General features: G+C 50.2%; 6 protein-coding genes across 6 annotated transcripts; 2 read left to right on the top strand and 4 right to left on the bottom strand.

Annotated features, from left to right (window-relative positions):
* Positions 1 to 349: 349 nt before the first annotated feature.
* L3040_007048 (uncharacterized protein) lies at positions 350 to 4,775 on the bottom strand (the record flags this gene model as incomplete). The annotated part of the gene is made up of 2 exons (XM_007296947.1): positions 350 to 4,353; positions 4,421 to 4,775. The coding sequence occupies 2 exons, from the start codon at positions 4,773 to 4,775 to the stop codon at positions 350 to 352; spliced, it is 4,359 nt and encodes a 1,452-aa protein (XP_007297009.1).
* A 1,125-nt stretch (positions 4,776 to 5,900) lies between these two features.
* L3040_007047 (uncharacterized protein) lies at positions 5,901 to 7,732 on the top strand (the record flags this gene model as incomplete). The annotated part of the gene is made up of 2 exons (XM_007296946.1): positions 5,901 to 6,338; positions 6,392 to 7,732. 2 exons carry the CDS (start codon positions 5,901 to 5,903, stop codon positions 7,730 to 7,732), a joined length of 1,779 nt encoding a protein of 592 aa, XP_007297008.1.
* A 3,183-nt stretch (positions 7,733 to 10,915) lies between these two features.
* On the bottom strand, positions 10,916 to 12,421 carry L3040_007046 (uncharacterized protein; the record flags this gene model as incomplete). Its single annotated transcript, XM_007296945.1, has 4 exons — positions 10,916 to 11,136; positions 11,207 to 11,369; positions 11,461 to 11,996; positions 12,106 to 12,421. 4 exons carry the CDS (start codon positions 12,419 to 12,421, stop codon positions 10,916 to 10,918), a joined length of 1,236 nt encoding a protein of 411 aa, XP_007297007.1.
* Positions 12,422 to 13,769: 1,348 nt separating this feature from the next.
* Positions 13,770 to 14,367, bottom strand: L3040_007045 (uncharacterized protein; the record flags this gene model as incomplete). The annotated part of the gene is made up of 2 exons (XM_066156135.1): positions 13,770 to 14,113; positions 14,253 to 14,367. The coding sequence occupies 2 exons, from the start codon at positions 14,365 to 14,367 to the stop codon at positions 13,770 to 13,772; spliced, it is 459 nt and encodes a 152-aa protein (XP_066010946.1).
* A 2,360-nt stretch (positions 14,368 to 16,727) lies between these two features.
* On the bottom strand, positions 16,728 to 19,214 carry L3040_007044 (uncharacterized protein; the record flags this gene model as incomplete). Its single annotated transcript, XM_007296943.1, has 6 exons — positions 16,728 to 17,410; positions 17,463 to 17,575; positions 17,628 to 17,892; positions 17,942 to 18,014; positions 18,060 to 18,869; positions 18,930 to 19,214. 6 exons carry the CDS (start codon positions 19,212 to 19,214, stop codon positions 16,728 to 16,730), a joined length of 2,229 nt encoding a protein of 742 aa, XP_007297005.1.
* A 385-nt stretch (positions 19,215 to 19,599) lies between these two features.
* Positions 19,600 to 20,545, top strand: L3040_007043 (uncharacterized protein; the record flags this gene model as incomplete). Its single annotated transcript, XM_007296942.1, has 2 exons — positions 19,600 to 19,797; positions 19,874 to 20,545. 2 exons carry the CDS (start codon positions 19,600 to 19,602, stop codon positions 20,543 to 20,545), a joined length of 870 nt encoding a protein of 289 aa, XP_007297004.1.
* Positions 20,546 to 20,648: the final 103 nt, after the last annotated feature.

Genomic DNA, 20,648 nt, shown 5'->3' with positions numbered 1-20,648 from the left:
CACCTAGGCCCAGGTTAAGCCATGTCCTGAAGCCTCATCCCAGCCAAAAGTACGCCATCGTTCCAGTCACCCAAAGCCCCCTAGTAAAAGCCAAAAGAAAGAGGCCAGTCAATGTGGTCTACCATCTAGTGTACAGTAGAGAATCGAATGCGCCCAAGACCGCAGGAAATTTTTATCGTTTGTCCGTTAGGCTCCTTGCAAGCCGAGTCATACTCAGCAATCCATGCCATGCTCGCAACCAGGGAGGGGAAAAAGAAGAAGAAGAAGGGGTGAAATTGCGTAATGCGTAGTTGTGCCGGTGGAAAGCGTTTGTAGGGAGAATGTAAAAGGGGTGTGCGGTGATTGGGCTTCAGGTGCTGATAACAGCTTTTAATGGAGGGAGACATTCGTTCTCGGATGGGCTCTCGAGCTGGTATGCGTCACCGTGAGGCACTGGTGAAAGGTGTGTCTCGGGCAGAGCGTGCGCAGCCGGCGAGCGTTCGTGTTCGGGGGTGTAGAACATTGCTTGGCTCGGGTGGCTGTCGACGAAGTGCTCATCTTCATCTTCGACTGGTGGCTGTGGTGTTCGTCTGCCGTCAGAAAAGCTAACCGCAGCATCGCTATCATCACCATCAGAGCCGACAGCTAGCGCGTGCCCAGCCAGTTTTCTGTGCAAATCTCTAAAGCTTTTAGCTGTCGCGGAGCTTGTTGTTGCTTGTGAGCCATGTCGTTCATGTAAATCGAAAGGCTCGGCGAGAAGGGAGTGGAAATCGTCGTCAATACTTGCTGGAGACGAGAGGGGCTCCTCCTTGTGCACCTGTTTTCGTAGTCGCAGACGCTCGTCAGGTGACATGCTTTGAAATTCGGACCCGAAGGTTATGACTGAAGCCTTTTTGCCATGGACAACGAAACTCCCACTACCACGAGACAGAACATCCTCTTCAGACAATCCAGCGCTTGACGAGGAGTCCTTGCCTTTCCGACTGCGCGCGTGCGGTGGAACATGAGCCTCTCTTAGTGTGCGATGCAAGCTTCTGCGAATCTTTCCTCTATCCATCTTTTCCTTGCTCTCTTCGGCTTCTAGTCCATTTCCAGGGCGCTTTCCGTCTGGCGTCTTATCGGTATCGATGAGTCCTGCTTGCTCAAGGACCGCTTGCTCGGCCGCATCAACGTTCGGAGAAGGGGCACGCTGAGAATCGCCACCTGTCATCGGTCTCGGGCTGGCCTTTGACGGCGTTGGGGCCACGCCCGGATCGGAATGCAACTTTGGACTTGAGGTTGAAGGCCTCTGTGGACTGAGAGCCTCGAAGGTCAGGGGTGGAAGCTCCCAGGATGCTTGGTGGTTATGAAAGCTTGAGGACTTCGTTAGCTCAGGAGGAGTCTGGAAAACATCGTCTGATCCCGGTTCAGAACCTCTGGGTGATGTTGGCTGTGTTGCAGTGGATGGGCGATTGGCGGGGGTCGACATGGGCGACCGAGGTGTTTGCTGCGGAGTGACAGTGCTGGCCTTCGACGGCAAACGTGCCAGACTCGCCCGCTCGGAAAGCGGCAGCGGGATTTCCATCTCATGTTTTGGCAGCGAAGAAGCACCGGGGTTCCTCTCCTCCTCCAAGTCCATCTTGAGAATGTCTCTGTGACATTTCAGACGCCAGATTTCCATTCGTCCCCACTTGACTTGGGCAGCCATTCGTCCAGCAGCCAGGATGACTTGCTCTCGGCTCTTGGGCTGAATTGGTGCGAGAATCTGGAGATGACGAGCATTTCTGAGTTGGTCGTCCAATCGCTCCTGTTTCTCAGCGAGCTTTGCCTCTGCATCGGCAATCTTCTGTATCATAATCTCGCGGCGGGCTGCAAGAATATCATGGGCCATCTTGGTGTCTATCTTACCACTTGTGATCGTGACCTCCCCTGTTGGAGAGGATATAGTTTTGGTCGACTCGTTATGACTGTCGAGTCGCCTGATACCACGAGTCTTCTGGCCGTCGTAGTGTCCGCCTACAACACCTCGCATCCGTACGCCGGAGGTTCGGAAAGCAGCGGCGTAATTTAGTTTGGCGAGCCAGTCATTCATTTCCTGCTCGTTATCGGCGAGGAATGTCTCTTCGAAAGTTCCGTGGCGGACAAATATGAAGGCGTGCTTGTGCTTCTTGTAGGTGGTGTCTAGCAGAGCAACGGCGTCATCCGTCGACATGAGTGCGTCAGGCTTAAACTCAGCAAGGGGAGGGGTGAAAACGACAGCACTCCCATCATGTCCTTCCTTGATATGCCTTTCTTGCTGCTGCATCAGGTTTTTGATCCACGCGCTATTTTTGAAGAAGTAGAGCTGGGCACCCGTGAGGATAGCACCCCACTCCTGCCATGGGGATTTGGTTCTCCGCTTTTTCGCGTCTTTGCGCCATAGAAGCCCGACTTTCGTGATCTTGATATCAACTATTCCTGCTTGGGCCTCATCAGGATTCTTGACAGTCTTGTCATTCATGAAAGCGTCAGGTCTTGACCTGGCGGAAACGATTTGTAGAACCCCGGTTCGGAAGAATGTCTTCTGCAGATCTTGAAGGTTTAACGACGGAGCTGTGCCAAGGTAAGTGTATGGTTCTTCCAGACACATCACATCCTTCAGGTTCGGCCTCAGGGTATCAAGCTTGCTGTCTATGATGAGAGTATATGGGTCAACAGGTTCCTTGGAGGGCCGTCTTGTAGGATCCACGGCCCCGCGAGGAAATATCGATTTCTTTTTCGTCTTGTGCTGGACAATGCGCTCGCCGTTTATATCAAGATCATCCTCGACGTGGATGAAAGGTGTGTACGAGATGTTGTCATAAAAGCATTCCAGAATCTCATCGAAGATACCTTCACCACGAGTGTTCTTCAGATAGTCCGGCTTTTGCATCTTGTGCTTGTTATTTTTGTTGAAGACGTCCGTATGCAAAATCAAGAGCGAGAACGCGATGAAATACGCCTGGTCAGGAGATGCATATATGCCGGGATTGCATTCGTGATACCTGTTCGCGAATCCCTGAAGGCATCTATCAATCTCTTGAGTTTCTTTGGGCAGCTCAACTTCCATAAGCAGCTTCCGAATAGCCATGTCCATTGGATCGCCAAAGAATCCGAAGCCACGCATATAACTTCTCAACACCGCTTGAGAGAATGGATCCGTGCCTTTCGATAGCACGCTGGCAACGATGCCTCTACTGACTACCTCCTCCAGGCGAACGAGGTATTTCGCAGGCGTATCGTCTTCGTGTCTCTCTGGTAGGATGATCGGGGTTTCTCTATGCAGCTGTATCGAATTTTGCTTGGAATTGTTAGAGCCCGGAGTGGCTGGGCCAGAGCCATGGTGAAAAGGCGGTTCTGAATTTTGCCTCAGCCTGTGAGACAGACCAAAAAGGTCGCCAAAGCTCTTTCTACCAGTTGAGGTTGAAGTCCGGGTAGATGGTAATGTGGCCGCCGCTAACGAATCCTCCGTGGGCCTATTTCGTACAGAACTTAAAGTAGACGATCGGCCCCGCAGACGAAGTTGTGTATGACTAGGCGATGATTGAGTAGAAGAGGAGGAGCCTCGTCGCATCAAGGGCACCCCGGGTGCGGCAGCAAAACCAGCGGATGTCTTTGCAAGAGCAAGGTTCGGATGTGAGGGGGAGGGAAGTGGATTTGAGAAGCGCGGGCTGGCTAAATCTTCAGCAGAAGGAGACCGCAGGGCTCTCACTGCAGAAGACTCTGTTCCTGGGGCTCTGGAAGAACCTGCAGAAATACGAGAAGCTGCCAGCGAGTGGGAAGACGAAGACTCCTGATTACCAGGTTTTTGTCGAAGGTGGGCAAGGTCGAACAATGGAGCGGCTTTTTTGCGACGAGGGAGACGGAAGAAGGTAGTTGTAGTGTGGACGGTATGGGTAGTAGTCGTCGTAGTTGCGTACACCCCATGCTCCCCAGAACTACCGTCCGACCTCGAAGACATCGATATGCGGGAGACAGGCAGAGCCAATGTAGAACTGCCCTCGTCGCCATAAGCCGGAGGAGAAGGACCAATCTGCGTAGACGGGCGCTTAGTTGCATCAAAAGTAACTCTGCCCTTACTTCCAGGTGAGGCTGTATCAGACATGGTTTTCCTCCGTTCCATTCGATGCCTTTTGGTCGCTGGAATTTGCATTCGGTCATCTGCCTGACTGTCCGTCGAGGGGTTCTTTCCTCTTATCGACTTCGATTGCTTCTTGACCGGTCGCGGCCCATTCGCGTCCATGGTGGGGGCGGTGGTGATGATCTCGGGAGCTATCGGGTTATTGTATGGACCGCTACTGAGCATGTTTTGGTGTTTCTGGGACATGGTTTTTGGTAGAGGAGGGGCTTCGGCTTCGGCTCGAGCTTGCAGGCGCGCTGCGATGGATAGGTATATTAGCTTTACCGTACAGTGACCTCCACCAAGATTGCCATAAGTACGTACCCCTGGTTGCCAGCTGAGAGTCCGAGGCATGTCGAAATTTGAGCATGCTGAAGCGGCGATGCTTCTGCGTCTGATCTTGGATTGGAGGGGACACGGTCCGCTGCAGGGACTCATAACCAGCCTCCGCCGGCGTCCCGGCTGCGGAGGCACCATTCACTACGGTATCTTGGGACGGGAAGCCTCGGTCTGCGGCTAGAGGGTGGCCAGCTGTCTGCTCACTGGCCCTGCTGTGGAAGTCTGGTATGACCGGTACTGCCGGGATGCTCGAGGAATCGAGCGCGTACAAGCTGTGTCGTCGAAGCTCAGCGTTACTTGCGGGACCTTTGCGACGCAAGAAGCCGTTCATGAGAGGCATGATGGGAGGAATGGCGATGTGGAATCATTGATTCCTGATTGCGAGCACTCTCTCTACTGGAAAGAAGACGGAGAGCACAATCATTTGCGATGGGTGGACGTTGGGAGACTGTCGGTGTCGGAGGTTGGAGGTTGGAGGTTTGGAGGCTGGAGATTGGCCTCGAGGCTGGGAATACCCTTGAGGGTGCGTTCAAACGAGTGAGTGACTGACTGGGAACCGCAATGCGATGCGGGCAAATAGTTTTTGTTTTTTCTTTTTTGTTTTTTGTTTTTTCTTTTTTCTTTTTGATCGCTTCTTCTTCTTCTTCTTCTTCTTCACGGAAGTGTAATAGAGGGGGAGAGGGAGGGGGGAAGGGAGAGGGGGAGGGAGAAGGAGAGGGAGAGAGAGAGAGAGGTAGATAGATAGGTGAAAAGGGTAAGCAACGAAAGATATTCAGATTCCGTCTCAGCTTACTTATAAGCAAGCAAGATCAAAGGATACGCGGCGCGATTGGAGGTGCAGGTGCAGGTGCAGGTGCGGGCGCGGGTGCGGGTATACGAAGGAGCCGCGGATGAGTTGTTGATTGTCTGACTCTGACTGCGACGGACAGACAGAGAGACAGACAAGCATGGGCGAGAAAAGGTTGGATATACTTGGATTTATTGGATTACAGAACAAATTCGAGTAAATTAAGGCAACGTAAGGTAAGGCAACGTAAGCAAGGCAAGGTAAGGCAAGGCAAGGCAAGGCATGGCAAGGCATGGCAAGGCAAGGGAGCCATTCTCAAAGCTCAAATTTCAATAATCGCACGCAATACAATAGATACAAACACAGGAACACAAATACAATCAATATAATCAATCTCTACTGGTACTTCTTGACATATTTCCAAGTCCCGGTGCCCATGTCGCAAGTGAGAGAGGGCGCGAAGGAAAAAAGATTTCCGTCCTTCGTACCCCAGCGCCACAGTCACTAAGTAAGTACGGTATCACCAGCCACTTCTCGGCCATAGAAATTAAAGCTCAACCTCAACTTCAACCTCGAACCCGGTCGCTGTCGCTCTCCCTCTTTCAACATGGCCATCAACCCTCAATCATCAACCCTCAATCATCAACCCGATAGAAGATAGATCGGCTCTAGTCAGTCATGCAAACTGCTAGGAACCCATCCTCCCTTCTCACGCTCCTCCTGATCCTGATCGCCCTGGTCTTCTGTGCCACGCCCAGTGCGGCAGTTTCGTGGGCTGCCAGCGAGAACGACGACCACTTCTCTACTCCCCACCGCCGTCCCGGTTTCTTTCCTCGGTTGGCATGGCTTCGGGATACTGCGATACAATACTGGTGGCATCGGGCGCCAGCGGCGACCAGGGCTGAGACCAGAAAGTCGACCCCGTCCCTGTCGCATCCATCCAACTCTCCCCTCCCAGCAGCCCTGCTGGCAAGATACGGAGGAGATGTGGTCCTCCGATTCAATCTGAGTACGGCAGCCGACGGGGGAGCTTTGGCAGAGGCGGCCGACACACTGCTCTTGGATGTATGGGAATTCAATAGCGACTGGGCGGATATTCGCCTGAGAGAAGACGATGTAGGCGTGGTGGCATGCATGAGCTTGAGCTCCGTCACTAATATCTATCTCAGATCCCATCACTACTTGGATTACTTCCGGGCTCGTTGCACAATGCATACTCGAATTTGATGCCAAACCTAACAGAGAGCATCTATCATACCTATCCGTCCTTGGCTTTCGCAGAGCCCGCCGCTGCGGCTACAGAACGTTCATTCACACCAAAGGCAAAGCTGTCGGGTAGTGGTGATAATATCTTTTTTCAGAACTATCAGCCATACTCGGTCATCGTCCCTTGGATGGAGCTCATGGCCTCGATGTTCACAACCCATGTGCGGATGATCAGTATTGGGACAACCTACGAAGGCCGGGAGATCCAGGCGCTCCGAATTGGCGTGTCACCCAACCTGGGACAAAAAGGCGACGGTAAGCCAAGGCAAACGATTATCATTTCCGGGGGCTTCCACGCTCGAGAATGGGTATCGGTGAGTACGGCGACTTACATTGCATGGTCACTCATCACCTCATATGGGAAGTCTCCGGCAATCACAAAGCTCCTGCAAGCGTTTGATTTCGTTCTCATTCCGACCGCGAACCCCGATGGATATGTCTACACCTGGGAGACTGACCGTCTATGGAGGAAGAACCGACAACAGACCAGTGGGCGCTTCTGTCGAGGGCTTGACCTGGATCGTACCTTTGGGTTTCAATGGAATGGGGATACCTACCATAACAACCCGTGCTCAGAAAGTTATTCCGGCGATGAACCATTTCAAGCCGTCGAATCTCATCGACTGGCACAGTGGGCCAAGAATGAGACTGAAAGCAACGGGGTCAAATTTGTCGGATTTCTGGATCTCCACTCGTACTCGCAGCAGGTCTTATATCCTTACTCATACTCGTGTTCAGCCGATCCGCCAAGCTTAGAGAACCTGGAGGAACTGGGCATGGGGCTCGCCAAAGCCATCAGAATCTCGAGCGGTGCGCTGTACAGTGTTGCATCCGCCTGCGAAGGGGCATTCATCTCCGGGAAGGGTAAAAGCCCAGTCGAGACCAAGCGCATGGAGAATGGCGGTGGATCAGCGATAGACTGGTTCTACCACGAGATGCGGGTCCGGTACAGCTACCAAATCAAACTGCGTGATACTGGGAGCTATGGGTTCCTGCTACCATGCGAAAATATTGTACCGACGGGAGAGGAGGCATTCAACGCCGTGAAGTACTTTGGAGATTTCCTGCTCGGAAATAAAGGCATTGAATCTTCGCTCTTCCCCGACACGTATCGAGCGATGGCGGATCTGGACGAGAATGCTGGAGTCGAGCCAGAATCTAATAATATTGGATCTGAAGCCGAGATGGAAAACGATTCAGAAGAGTATAGCATTTGGGAGCTGAGGAGAAAGCTCAGGCGATAGGAGGATCATACTTACACCTACATCTCTCTTTGGCGTTACTTAGGAGTCGCTAACACCTCCTAGCTTGGGGAAAGGGGATATCACGGCGCATGGTGTTATTTCGATGTCCCGAAACGGTTGGGGACAATCAGACTAGTGGGAAGTCGGTCAGGCGAAGCTTCCGGGAAAAACAGTACAGTAATGAGATGAATCGATGCATATGTACCCACGGGTCCGAATCCGTTTGCCTATCCGAGCCCCTGTAATTATATCGCAACGGTAAGCTCAGCATATCTCGGTGCTATCTACGCATCTTTTTCAGTACTACGCTAAAATCCCCGTTTCAAAACCTTTTAAAGATTCTATCTCAACAAGATGTCCGACTTTCTTCCTCGGCTTGTCCTACTCACCATTTCAATGCTCCCATTCCGGCATACAGGAATTCTCTCACCCGAGGGGCATTGCACAAGAGAGGAACTTCCAGCGAAATACGACACTCTCTTCATCGGGCACGATCCGCAGGAATAGGCATCATTTACCACTTCCTTCATAGCGAGTTCGATTCTTATATCGCCAGCTCAGGCGCCACGGAACGGAACAGTTCCTTGTCCTTACAATCCTCCATCCGTTCACTCTATACTCATCTTACCTGTTCTTTCCTCTGTCCCTCCATCTCCTCTTGATAATGATTAGAAACCCGCCCCCTGCACGGCGACCTAATAATACCAGCTCACAGCTCAGATCCATCTCGTGGAGAAATTTACTGGTGCTTGGCTGCTCATTCATGTTCACCATCGCTTTGTTGTTAACGTCGGTAACTGACTAGATCGATTGAACAGAATCTAGATACTTTTGAGAAGAAAATCCTAGGGCTTGCATTGTTGGAAGATCAATCATATATATATATACTATCAGCGCTCCCTATACACAGCTACGCCGTAATGTTACCGATATACCTTCAAGGCAGGTAGAGGGTTGTTTTAACCGTTAGCTGACAATCCGACAACGGTCTCTATAAAAGACAATTAATTGCAAGAGCTTAGCATAGTTAGTGGATCACCCTAAGCCGATACTTAAGATTAAATAGAATTTGAAAAAAAACGCTTTAAATTATTTAAATCGTAGCTAAAATAGAACTATTTCATTCGATTAGATTAAACCGTCTCTTATAAAAGCTCGTCTTTTCGTATAAACCCCTTTTTAGGACCGTCTCCGAGCGTTGTAAGACCATTTTAAGACCGTCCTATGGCCGTCTTTGAACTTTGAACCGTCCTGGAGAACTTGGATTCGTAAGCAAATAATCTCCTTTCCCTTTTATTACTTTCTTATCTACTTCCCTTCCACCACCCTCTAATAGACGTAGGAACTGCCTATTACCGGATGAACTCTATTAAAGCGATCGATTCCGATTATAAATTTTTTTTAAAGCGTTTTGATATATAAGCCGTGGCAGCGATACCGAGAAAGATCTTGGCATCGAATCTATTGAATTATCAATCAAAGAATTCCATTTTAAGAATAGTTTTTATTTGCAATTGTATATTTATGCATTTATTAAGATATTTATTTAATTATTTTGAGTTTTTGAAAAAAGAGCTTATAAATAAGCTTATTTTGAAAATCTAAACGGGGACGGCCGTGGGACGGCTATCTATAAGGCGGGTTTTAAGCTCGGGGACAATCAAAAAGGTGAACTATTCTTGATTTGTAACTAGTATTGGATTTAGCGGGTCCAATTACTAGTACCGTTTTTTGATAAAAGGAGGTCAGAGGATCGCTCAATGACCCCTTACCTGCCTTTAAGGTATAAGCCATAGCAGCGATATCGAGAAATATTTTAGCATCGAGTTTATTGAATTATTAATAAAACGATTCCATTTACAGAATAGTTTTTATTTGCAATTTTATATTTATGCATTTATTAAGATAGTTATTTAATTATTTTGAGTTTTTTAAAACGAGCTTATAAATAAGCTTATTTTGAAAATCTAAACGGGGACGGCCGTGGGACGGCTACCTATAAGGCGGGTTTTAAGCTCGGGGACAATTAAAAAGGTGAACTATTCTTGATTTATGACTAGTATTAGATTTAGACGGTCTAATTACCGTTTTTTTATAAAAGGAGGTCAGAGGATCGCTCGAATGACCCCCACTACCTGCCTGCCTTTAAGGTACCTACCGTACCACCTCTCTTCTACCACCAGTAATCGCCTTCTTCCACTCAAAACAATCCCCTATCCCAAGCCGAGTTTTCGGCTCGTAGAGTAGATATTTCTCTTCTGCGCGCCGTGCCATTTGAAACGGCAATAGCAATAATAACAACAATAACAATAACAACGTCTTCGCCAGCGGGACGACGATGCTTCGTGCCCTTCGCTAGATAGGTAGATACCTAGATACTACGGTACAAGCGTAATTGTTACTTACCCCTCAAGGGTGCCTCAAAAGTATAGTTTCCACTACTTATAAACCTCCCTTACACTACCCTCAAGGGGTAATACTTACTTACGCCTGGGACGTACTACGTACCGTGGTACCGGTAGATGCTCCGGATGAGGAGAGGCCCGAGTTCCGAGCTCGGGAACTTTTCCTTCCGCGCAGGGCATCCATCTATCCATCCATCCATCCATCCATCCGGTTGGTTGGTTGGTCGGGGGTCGGGTTGGTACGTACGTAGTACAAGTAAGAGCAGCAGATCTTGCGCCGTGCAGGAAAACCAGATCGTTGCTTTTTGCGTCGGGTACCGGTAGTTGAGATGTTTTTTTTTTCTTTTTCTTTTTTTTCTTGACTTGCTAAGTAGGGGAGGGGTGATGAAAGATGAAGAAGATGCGACTGCTTGGCTTGGCTTGGTGGATCAGTCGACGTTTGCGGCAAAATCGAAATACAAGGTAAGGGAAGGGATGATTGATGGAATCTGGTTGAGTTGTAAGAGTCGGTGCTGCATTGACGATACCGAATTGGAAGATTATGTTGACTACCTATTTATATCACCTAGATGGGGAATCTGATCAGCAGACTCTAACCGAATGTGACTTTGAACTTGCGTATCGGTCAGTTTTGCTGGGATCAGGCCTCGGTAACTAGACATGCTATTACGATGTGTGTATAATCTAAGACTATATAACAACTTCACACGTTGTCCAATAAATAAGCGAGTACACAGTCTCGCCAAATGCAACATCTTGTCATCCATCTTCCACGGAATCAAAGGTTCGCCCTCTCCACGTCAAACCCGGTCCTCCCCTTCACAACCCCATATGCACCCCCGTTCTTCCCAAACATCGTCCGCAGATCCCTCGCTAGCCATTCCGGGCGCTCGGAAGCGTAGAAGTGGCCGCCGCTCTCGTTGTCGGACTCGAATACGACGGGGCCAAGGGTGCGGCACCACGTCTTGGGCAAGAGTGAGAGTTCCTTTGGATTGTAGGCTACTTGTGGTCAGTGTGACATGAACCACTTTTGGTGAGTTGGTGGCGGGAAGGAGAGAAGAGGACAAACCTAGACCCAGTTTGACGTGAGGAAGGTAGCCACTGATGACATCCATGGTTGGCTTTCGCGGTCCGGGCTTGGTGTGTGTGAACTCGTAGTAGATGCGGTGAGCGGCACCTGGGCCCATACGACTGAACTGATAGATGCTGATCCATGTGAAGATCTCATCTTCCTGGATCACGGGGAACTCAGTATTTGCCATGGTGGATGGACTCAACAACATCTCGGGATCAAACGAGAATGGAAAGAAGATGTCCTCTTACCGTCCACGGGTAGCCGTCAGTCCAGTCGTGCAGCTTCTCGTAGATCCACGCTAGGAGCGCTACTGGACTGTCATTGAGCGCGTAGGCGAGAGTCTGAGGTTTGGTTGACTGAGTAAGGTAGTATCCCCTCCCCTCATGCTGGAACAATTCCATACGCTTTAATCCATCCTTCTCTTTCTGAGAGTAGGACGTCAAGGAGTGCTGGAGAGCAAGTAGGGGGTGCTTCCTGAAGGAAGGGCAATGCGCAAGGATTATGTTGATGTGCGAGGCTTTACAGTGCTCTGGGTAGAGGAAGCCGATGGAGCGGGTGATAGTGAAGCCCCAATCACCACCTTGGGTGACATACTCGTTGTACCCGAGTGCAAGCATGAGTTTGTGGCAGGTTTCTGCGTATTGGGCGATGGAGAATCCGCGTTGTTTGGGTCCCTCGCTAAAGCCGAAGTTGGGGAGAGAAGGGGCGACCACGTGGAAGGCCGGACCACCTGGTTTGGCGAGGAGGGGAAGGATCTTGTAGACCTCTAGGAAAGATCCTGGCCCTTGAGGTCGCTATTGTCAATCATTATCGACATGATTGCAAAACGGGGGGGGGGGGGGGGGGGGATGAGATGGGATGAGATGGGATGAGATGGGATGAGATGAACTGACATCCATGCACGAAAAGCAAGGGAATGGCATTCTTGATCTCGCTCTTCTGCCACACGAAATGGATGTCCAAGTCGCCAAAGCCATCGACGTTGATGGGCGTGTGGAACTGTGGGACTCGGTTCAGTGTCTCCTCGGCCTGTCGCCAGTCCCAGACTTCCCATGCCTTGACGAGGCGCTTCATGTCGGAGAGAGGGACGCCGAGGTCCCAATCCGAGGCGGCGAGCTCATCCGGAAACGAGACGAGAGAGAGCTTGGTTCTGAGGCTGTCGATCTGGGACTGCGGTACCGAGATGGTGAAGGGTTCTGGCGCCGGCATGATGGATGGATAGATAGATAGTAGGTAGGTCGGTAGGGAGGGAGGGAGGAAGGGAGGGAGGGAGGGAGGAGGGGATGAGTAGGTAGATATATACCTAGGGCTATGGCTGAGCTCAGCAAGCAGCTTCAGAACTCTGGTATAGAGTGGGATGTAGTTATATGTTGTAGGGGATAGTAATACATCGTGATTAATAAGATATATAGCAGTAGATAGTAGTATATAGCAGTATATAGCAATATATAGCAGTATATAGCAGTATATAGCAGTATATAGTAAGTATGGTACCGGTAGTACACAACAAAGTAGCCTTCCCCAATCCAGTAAAGACCGACAGACCATCCCTCATCCGGCCTACCTTCCCCTCATGCGGGGTCCCCACATCCCCAGAATTCGACTCCCATTGGCTTGTGGGTCGGGTACTTTCATTCCTCCAGCTTTTCCGTTCCGTTAGGGCGTTTGTGGCGTGTTCCGTCTTTTCTGTTGAGTCTCCTTACTCATCGTCCTTTTCGTCTTCCTCCTCATCTTCTTCCTCCTCATCTTCTTCCTCCACCTCCTCCTCCTCCTCCTCCACTACCTCCCCCTCCACTACCTCCCCCTCCACTATCTCCTCCTCTTCCTTTTCCTTTTCCTCCTCCTCCTCACTCCTCACTCAATCTCCATGGCGGCCTACCTACCTACCTGCCTGCCTACTTACCACGACCCAGATCATGATGCCCGTCTCCTCGTGGTTCGCACGAATGCAGTAACACCACCGTGTCGAGGGGTCAGGCAAGCAATTCCCGCATGGACCCAACCAAGCAGCTCATCCCTCAATCCAGCCACGACCAAGAGGAGCATGCCTGTCTGTTGGTCGGTCTGTCTTGGTCAATATCGATTGACGTATGCCTCACGGCCGGCTGGCATATTTATCTGCAGCATCGGACCGTCCCCCCAGCAGTCGTTCCGATATCTGTTCCACGTATAAGCATCTGCATTTGATTTGATTTGACATTATTCGATTTGTGCCTTGCTCTATGTTACGTACCCCGCGCTCTAGCGTTCCTTCGCTTCCCTTGTCGTTCATGATTGTCGAGTATCGGGGATTGCGGTGCGGACGTTCTTCTCTCACCCGAAGCACCACGATGCGTACAATGAACATGGGAAGGACAGAAGAGCCAAAGCTTGAGATTAATGGAACTGTTGACCGCTGAAGACCAGTTTGCCTCGCTCTAATGCTTCTAGTCCGATATAGTACAAACTACCGCTCGCTCCATCTATGGTCCAAGTCCATCCACCAAGCCATTGCCGTCTATAGTTCGACCACAGCCACGACCATCGACCCAACCCATTCCGATCCCCGTCTATGCATTTACACGTACTTGCACATCATGGCAACCATGAGGTCGAACAGACCGATGGCCTCAACGAAAGCGAAACCGAGAATGGCGTAGGAGAAGAGTTGACCACGCATGCTAGGGTTGCGGGCAACGGCGGTGAGCAGAGAGGCGAAGACCATACCGATACCGATACCGGCACCTCCGAGACCAATGGCAGCGGAACCCATACCCAAGTTCTGGGAGACCTGGACCATGGCGGTGGCGATCTCAGAGTTGAAGTGACGCTTGCCGGCAACGTTGCGGGTAGCGGAGAGGATTTGGGAAGCTTGTTGACGCTTGATGGTCTGGAATGGAGTGTTGGAGCGGATGGCGGCACCTGGAAGACTCATCTTTAGCAAATTATCGGCCGAAGGGCAGGAACAGTGGATTGGTCCAGAGAGCTCGAGCTCAATTGGCTTGAGCTGGTCTGCTGCAAACCAAATTGCTTAATTGGGTCGATTCGGATTCACACTTACCGGAGAAAGCACGCTGGGAGCTCTGGATGCTGCTGCGAACAACAGGACGAGCGACTTTGGCGGAGGTTGATCCCACGAGGGAAGCAACCTTTGGGGCAAACATGCGGGCAGCCATTGCGTGAGAGAGAGAGAGAGAAATGACGGGAAGGGCGAAAAGCTCTGGTGGATGAGAGATGAAATGTGGTTGTGGTTGGGGTTGTGGATGTGGATGTGAGTGGTCGGTGGTGCAGTGGGAAGAGGGAAGAGGGCTTGAGGAAGAGATTTTTCTGCCGGGTCAAAAGGCCACGCTTAGTGCTCGGTGGATATCTACGGAGCACGGGACCAGCGGGTCATCTGTGGGCGTTGGCCGGTTGGCGAACAACTTCAAAGGAGGTTCAGCGGGTCCGAGACTTGCAGGGTAGGAGCTTTTCTACAACTAAACGGAGCTCGAGACGGATCCAAGGTGGATATGCCAGGGAGCATGTTGGGTCCCGACACAGGAATCGAGCTCAACGACTGGACGCATCAGCAAACATCGGATGGGTCGGAAGAATGCGGATATTACGTGTGGGGGCCGAGTGGGTTAGTATGAGAGAGATTTTTTCCATTCCTGCTTTGCTTCTTGCGCCGTTTGTCAAACAGATGAGTCGAGCCGTCTGGCCCTGAGTGAGCTCTCACCGACGACTTTAAGGAATCATGGCTATACCGACATGCATGCAGATTCACCAGGCGAATTTTGATGGAGATTTGATCTTGGTAGCGGTTTGGGCGGCACTCCGAGAGCTCTGGCAGAGTTGGCTACGCAGAGCGGCAAGGACTCGAATTTGGGTTTTCAGCCTATCTACAAGTGTCGGCGGCATCCGATTTCGGCTGGGTCGTGCTTTTTGGCCAAACAGGTTACTCTGTTCGCCGTCTGGCAAGCCTGAAGCACTCCCTTCGCATTTACCAGTTACTGACGTCTAGGGCGATGCACACTGGGAGGTTTTTATCTCCTCTATTCACTACCTATCTCTTACACCCCTTATCCTCGAGTCCGATCAAATCCGAAAGAAAAGAGACGCAGAGGAACAGACCCCTGCACACGTCAGACCGCCCGAGTGGATTACTGTTGCAGAACTGTGGGCCGGGCTCTTCAAAAGACTTGGCAGTCGACGATGGTCAATTTCCCAATGCGAGTAAATTTACTCAGCCACGCCTTTTACAGCCACAGCTCGGCCTCCAGGCAAGCCACTTCGAAAAGGACGAACTGGAATATGATGAACAGCTCTTCACGATAATCTTTCACGATGTTATCCGAGTATCTATGAGCGGCAGGAGTTGCAATTTTAAATCTTTCGCTCGGATCTCTCTGCTCTTGCGCTTTTGGAAAGCTAGACTTCTTCTTTTGGCATGTATATGCAGCTTGGGTATTCCGTACAGAGCGTCTGATCAGTTTAATCGTCGGTTTCCTTAAATTTAATTCGAAAGAATTGACCGACTTGCTGTAGCAAGTCGGCACCACCAAGGCGGGACAGTAAAATCTGCTCCTTTTTAATGAATAGAAAATCTACAAACTACCATATAATAATTATATTTGTATACAACGATGCAACGTATTAAGTTTAATACAAATCAATTAATCGAATTTTACTTACAGGTTGTTGTTCCTTTATTGTGTTGAGTTAAAGTAGTAAAAATAGTAATTTTGATATATACTTTTCGATTTCATTAATGCGTATATACCAGAATAAGCGAGGAACACGAAAATCGGACTTTTATTTAAACCCATCAAAAGAATACTTACGTGCATCACTACTAACTTTTATTTAATAATTCATACCTTTAGTGATATAATAAATTAAATTATTATTTTTCGATCTATAAGACGTTTTTATTTTATTATTATTAAGGTTGTGCTTTATCAAGATACTCGCAATAAATAAATAAGATTTAAATAAATGATTCACGAACAGCTTTCACTTATATTTTTCATAGCATTTCAATACCGGTACCGGTACATGAGATCATTACAAAATAAAGGCAGTCTCGCAATTTTAATTCACAGTTATAAAAGCGAAGTTTTATGAGCATATATATATATATATATATATATATATTTTTTTTTTTTTTAATATTTATATCAATAGTTGTTGTTTAGTAAGTGGTATACTCCCGTTACTGTCCCGCCTTGGTGGTGCCGCCGACCTGGGGTAGCCAGGTCGGGAATTTTTTGAAAAATGAAATTCATGGTAACCGACGATTATTGACATTGAACCGAGGGTTCCAGCCTCCTTCTGCATTCCCTAGAGATATGGGAGGTTGAGCGGGAACATTACTCAAGTGTAGAAATCAATAATTATCCGAGCTTAGCTCGTTGGCAGCAACAACAAGCCCGTCAGTATAGATACGAAGAGAAATCCTGCAGTACCTGTAGACGCCCTCCAACGCCTCGAACCCAACTCGCAGTCGTGGTATAAAATGTTCGTCATTATCATATCAGTCGCTCGCTCATCCCATTCAAACATCCTCACTAGGCACGCTCTCATACTGCCCCCCAATCCCAACCCCGTTCCCACCCCCGGCCCTCCTCGCACTCATCAGTCTCGGCGTCTCATACATCGTCGTGTAATTCACCACCTGCCCACCCAGCATCGCAGACCCATTCTCCCTCTTGCCAAATATCGGGGCGGGATCACACCAAAAGTCCTTGCAATTCCCCATACACCCTCTCGAAAACGGATTGCGATTCGCCCGCGCATTCTTGCCGCCCTTGTAATCCAGCGCCGTCTCAACAAAAGTGTCGACGCCAAGAATTTTCTTCCACTGCGCAAAACATCCGGATTTATGGTGATGGGCATGTGGGGAGTGGCTAGGCGGCAATGCAGGATCAGGACCGAGGCCTGTACTGCCGATTTGGGCGCCGGCGCGAGAGGCGGTGCCGGTCGTGAGGGCGGAGGTGATGGCCTCGGAAGCTTTGCTGGAGTAGTGCCCGTGGTGGGAGCCCTTCATATTCTCCCAGGTCGTCAAGGCCCGCGATACTTGCACGAGTTGAACGAACATGAGCATTGTGACCCAGGAGAGCTGGAGGATGCCCCAGACCATCAAAACGAGAGTGTAGGGGTCGGAGTTCACGACGCGGCAGAGGGATTCCGCGAGAACGTTGCAGCTCGGAGATGCGTCGGGAGAGATGATTGCGTAGTCTGTATGATGTCTTTAGACGTATCTTGGCTAATGAAAGGAGGGGCAACTTACATCCGAGTGTGATTCTGACTAGAAAGCCCAGACCAGCCTCGAGGGTAATCAGGTATAGGAAGAAGTGGCGGTGGTTGTTGACACCAATGCAGTTGTACACCCATGGGCAATGGCTGACATAGGTTAGCGAGTTTTGGAGTATTACCTATAAAATCTAAGACTCACTGATCATGCTTCGCAACACAACGATTACATCGCTTACAGTGTTTGCTTCTCAGCGGTTGTCGCACCATACATGGAACGCAGAAGTTGCTTTCGTCGAACTTCCACAGCGCTAGTAATTCGTCAATTACGGCCTTTTGCTCTGTGAGACCTCCCAATTTGGGAACAAAGCCAGGTTCGTAGAGCATCGTGCAGAAGTAGAAGTATCCGCATAGACTGTACAGCGCCCCAAACACGATGTTGCTGAATGGCATTGACGAATAGGTAACTAAATCCGTAAGCGAGGAATTCCGGGGGTTCAGGGTAAATCCTCTTACCTGGAAGGATGTTGGAAAACCACCTCAAGCCTACCCAGAAAAGAGTTCCTGCAAATATGCCTGCCAGCCAGGGCTGTTTCGTCAGCTCATGTCTTTAAAAGCTGCTGGAAAAACTAACAGTTTTATGAAGATGCCTCATATCAGATGGAGCGTACTCCATTATCGATGTGGCCACCCACTGCAACGAATAGCCCGCCAATAAAGCAAATGGCACGCCCGCAAACACCACCATATGACTCGAGATCATGATCATGACCCAAACCACCATCCACGGCCAGAAAAAGAAGAACCTAGTCATGAATCCTCGATTATTTTTCACCAGCCACGAGGACATGGGGAATTCGATAGCCCTGGGCATCGCATCCTCATCGAATCCACACTCTTTCAAAGCGCGGTGCCAGATCCTCTGCGTCTTCATCTCCTCTGCAGTAATAGCTGGCGTCTTGCCTGTCGACGTCTCGGCAAACCGATCAGAGCCATACTCGACCAACTTCTGTATGCAACCTTGAGATCCCTTCACAAGTGCCCAATGTAAGGATGTAAATCCAGTTTCGTCTACCGCGTGAACGTCCGCGCCCCATCTGAGAAACAGGTCCACGCATGCCGGGAATCCCTTATACGCAGCCCACATCAAACAGGTGTGGCCGTGGCTATCCGGTATATCCACATTGATATTCTGATGTAACAGTAAGACCAGTAGGAATAGGTTACCCTCAAATGTCGCCAGATGGAGGATATTGTAGCCTTGGACGTCTGAAATGAGAGGGTCCGCGCCATGTTCGAGTAAGAGATGAACCGTGTAATAATGGCACCGTTGCGCCGCCCACATCGCCGGCGTCGCCACCGACTCGCCTCCCTTCTTATTGACATCGGCTCCGGCCTTCAGAAGGAATTGGCACATTGCATACTGGTTGTTGATTGCCGCCCACTGGAAAAGAGGTCAGTGAACACTCTCTAGATAAGACAGGAGTTCTCTGCGCGTTCTCACATGTAACGGCGTAATTCCCTCCGCATCGCAATGCGTAGGCTCAAACTTCCCACTCTGGTACAGCCTTTCAATCCCTTGGATATCTCCGACCCGCGCCAGATGCATGATGTCCTCCTCGGGGCTATGTTCCGGCCCTGGAGGCAGCATATCCTCCATCTCGACATGGTCGTCGTCGCTCAACTTTGGCGCGACGGCTGCAGCTTTCCCGGTCCCATTCGGCAGCATGACGGAATTATTTTGTATGGCCACGGGGGGTAGTGTTGAATCCGGGTCGGCGGCGGACATGACGTGCGGAGGGTGCGAGCGAAGAGGAGCTTGCCTTGCTTATATACGGAATAACTGTATCTCTTTGCTAAGGACTGGAGGTTCCACGGCTAGCAGCCAACATCACACGTTGGCTGGGAGATAAGATGGGGATTGCGCCGGAGAATCGAGAGCGTATTTCTTCTTTAACGGATTCTGAATCCGAAATTTGGTTCCCACTGTTGATTCAACTGCACAGACAAGAACGCCTGTGAGCGACGAGGCTGAGTGCCAAGCCAGTCGGTCCCGGGAAGAAAGGTTCACCTTTTGGCAGGGCTGATCAATGTTAACTACTACTAGCTGTCTTAAGCACCAACCTCGCAAATAAGTACCAGATCAGATGAACTTCCATTCTCGATAAGCAATCATGGCTTCGACCATACAAGATTGGGCGCGCGCCCTTCTTGACCCTTCTCCGCTGGGTCTTGTCATCGCCGTCCTCCTCGTTGTCTCGATCCCAATCTTCCTCCACTCCGTCGTCTTTCGCGCCAGCGGCCTCGTTACCCTCCCTTCCATCCTGCTCCTTGGACCCAGCGACTCTGGAAAGACTTCTCTTCTCACTTTGGTATACCGCTTCGCTCTACTACATCTCAATAGACCATTCTTGGAGGAGGATATGACGTGTGTCTAACACCACCCAGTTCGAACGCGGCGCAAATGCCCCAACCCACACGTCTCAAACCCCCATCGCAGTCGAGTGCCACCTCCCTGTCGGCACCACCGCCAAATCTGATTCCTACCGCTCCTCTCACGACCCCTCGTCCATCGCGCACAAGAAGTTTCTGCTCGTCGACACCCCCGGGCATGGCAAACTGCGGCATCACGCCTTGGAGTCCATAAACAGTCCTCAGAACCTCAAGGGGCTCATCTTTGTCGTTGACGCTGCGGCACTATCCGCCGGCGATGACGGGTTGAGACAGACTGCGGATTACCTCCATGAAGTTTTATTATTGCTGCAGAAGAGAAGCGGGATGAAGAGTGTGAAGACGAAGGAAATGCACGTCCTGGTTGCGGCCAACAAAACGGATCTTTTTACCGCGCTGCCGGTAGCGTTGGTGAAGAGCGTATTGGAGGGGGAGATTGCGAAGGTGAGGGTGAGCCGGAGTAAAGGGCTGCTGGACTCTGGAATTAGGATGGGGGAAGTGGAAGACGAGGAGAATGATGACTGGTTGGGGGAGATGGGGTCTACAGAATTCACATTCGCGCAGATGGAAGAGTTCGATGTCTATGTTCAGGTTGTTGGTGGGTGTGTGGAGGGCACGGATGGTCCGGTGGTGGATAAGTGGTGGAGGTGGATTTCGGACAGGCTTTGAAGACAGTGCAATCTTTTGACTTGAAGCGTGCAGTATATTTTCGGTTTTAAATTGCGGTAGGGTGTCTTTATCGTCTCCCCCCCCTCTGAAGGAGTTGCTAAGC

This window comes from Drepanopeziza brunnea (genome assembly GCF_022702325.1).
Source record: "Drepanopeziza brunnea f. sp. 'multigermtubi' strain 214-2 chromosome Unknown ctg12, whole genome shotgun sequence".
Lineage (NCBI taxonomy): Eukaryota > Fungi > Ascomycota > Leotiomycetes > Helotiales > Drepanopezizaceae > Drepanopeziza > Drepanopeziza brunnea.
The sequence above is the reverse complement of the archived record's forward strand: the minus strand, read 5'-3'. Positions and strand labels throughout refer to the sequence as shown.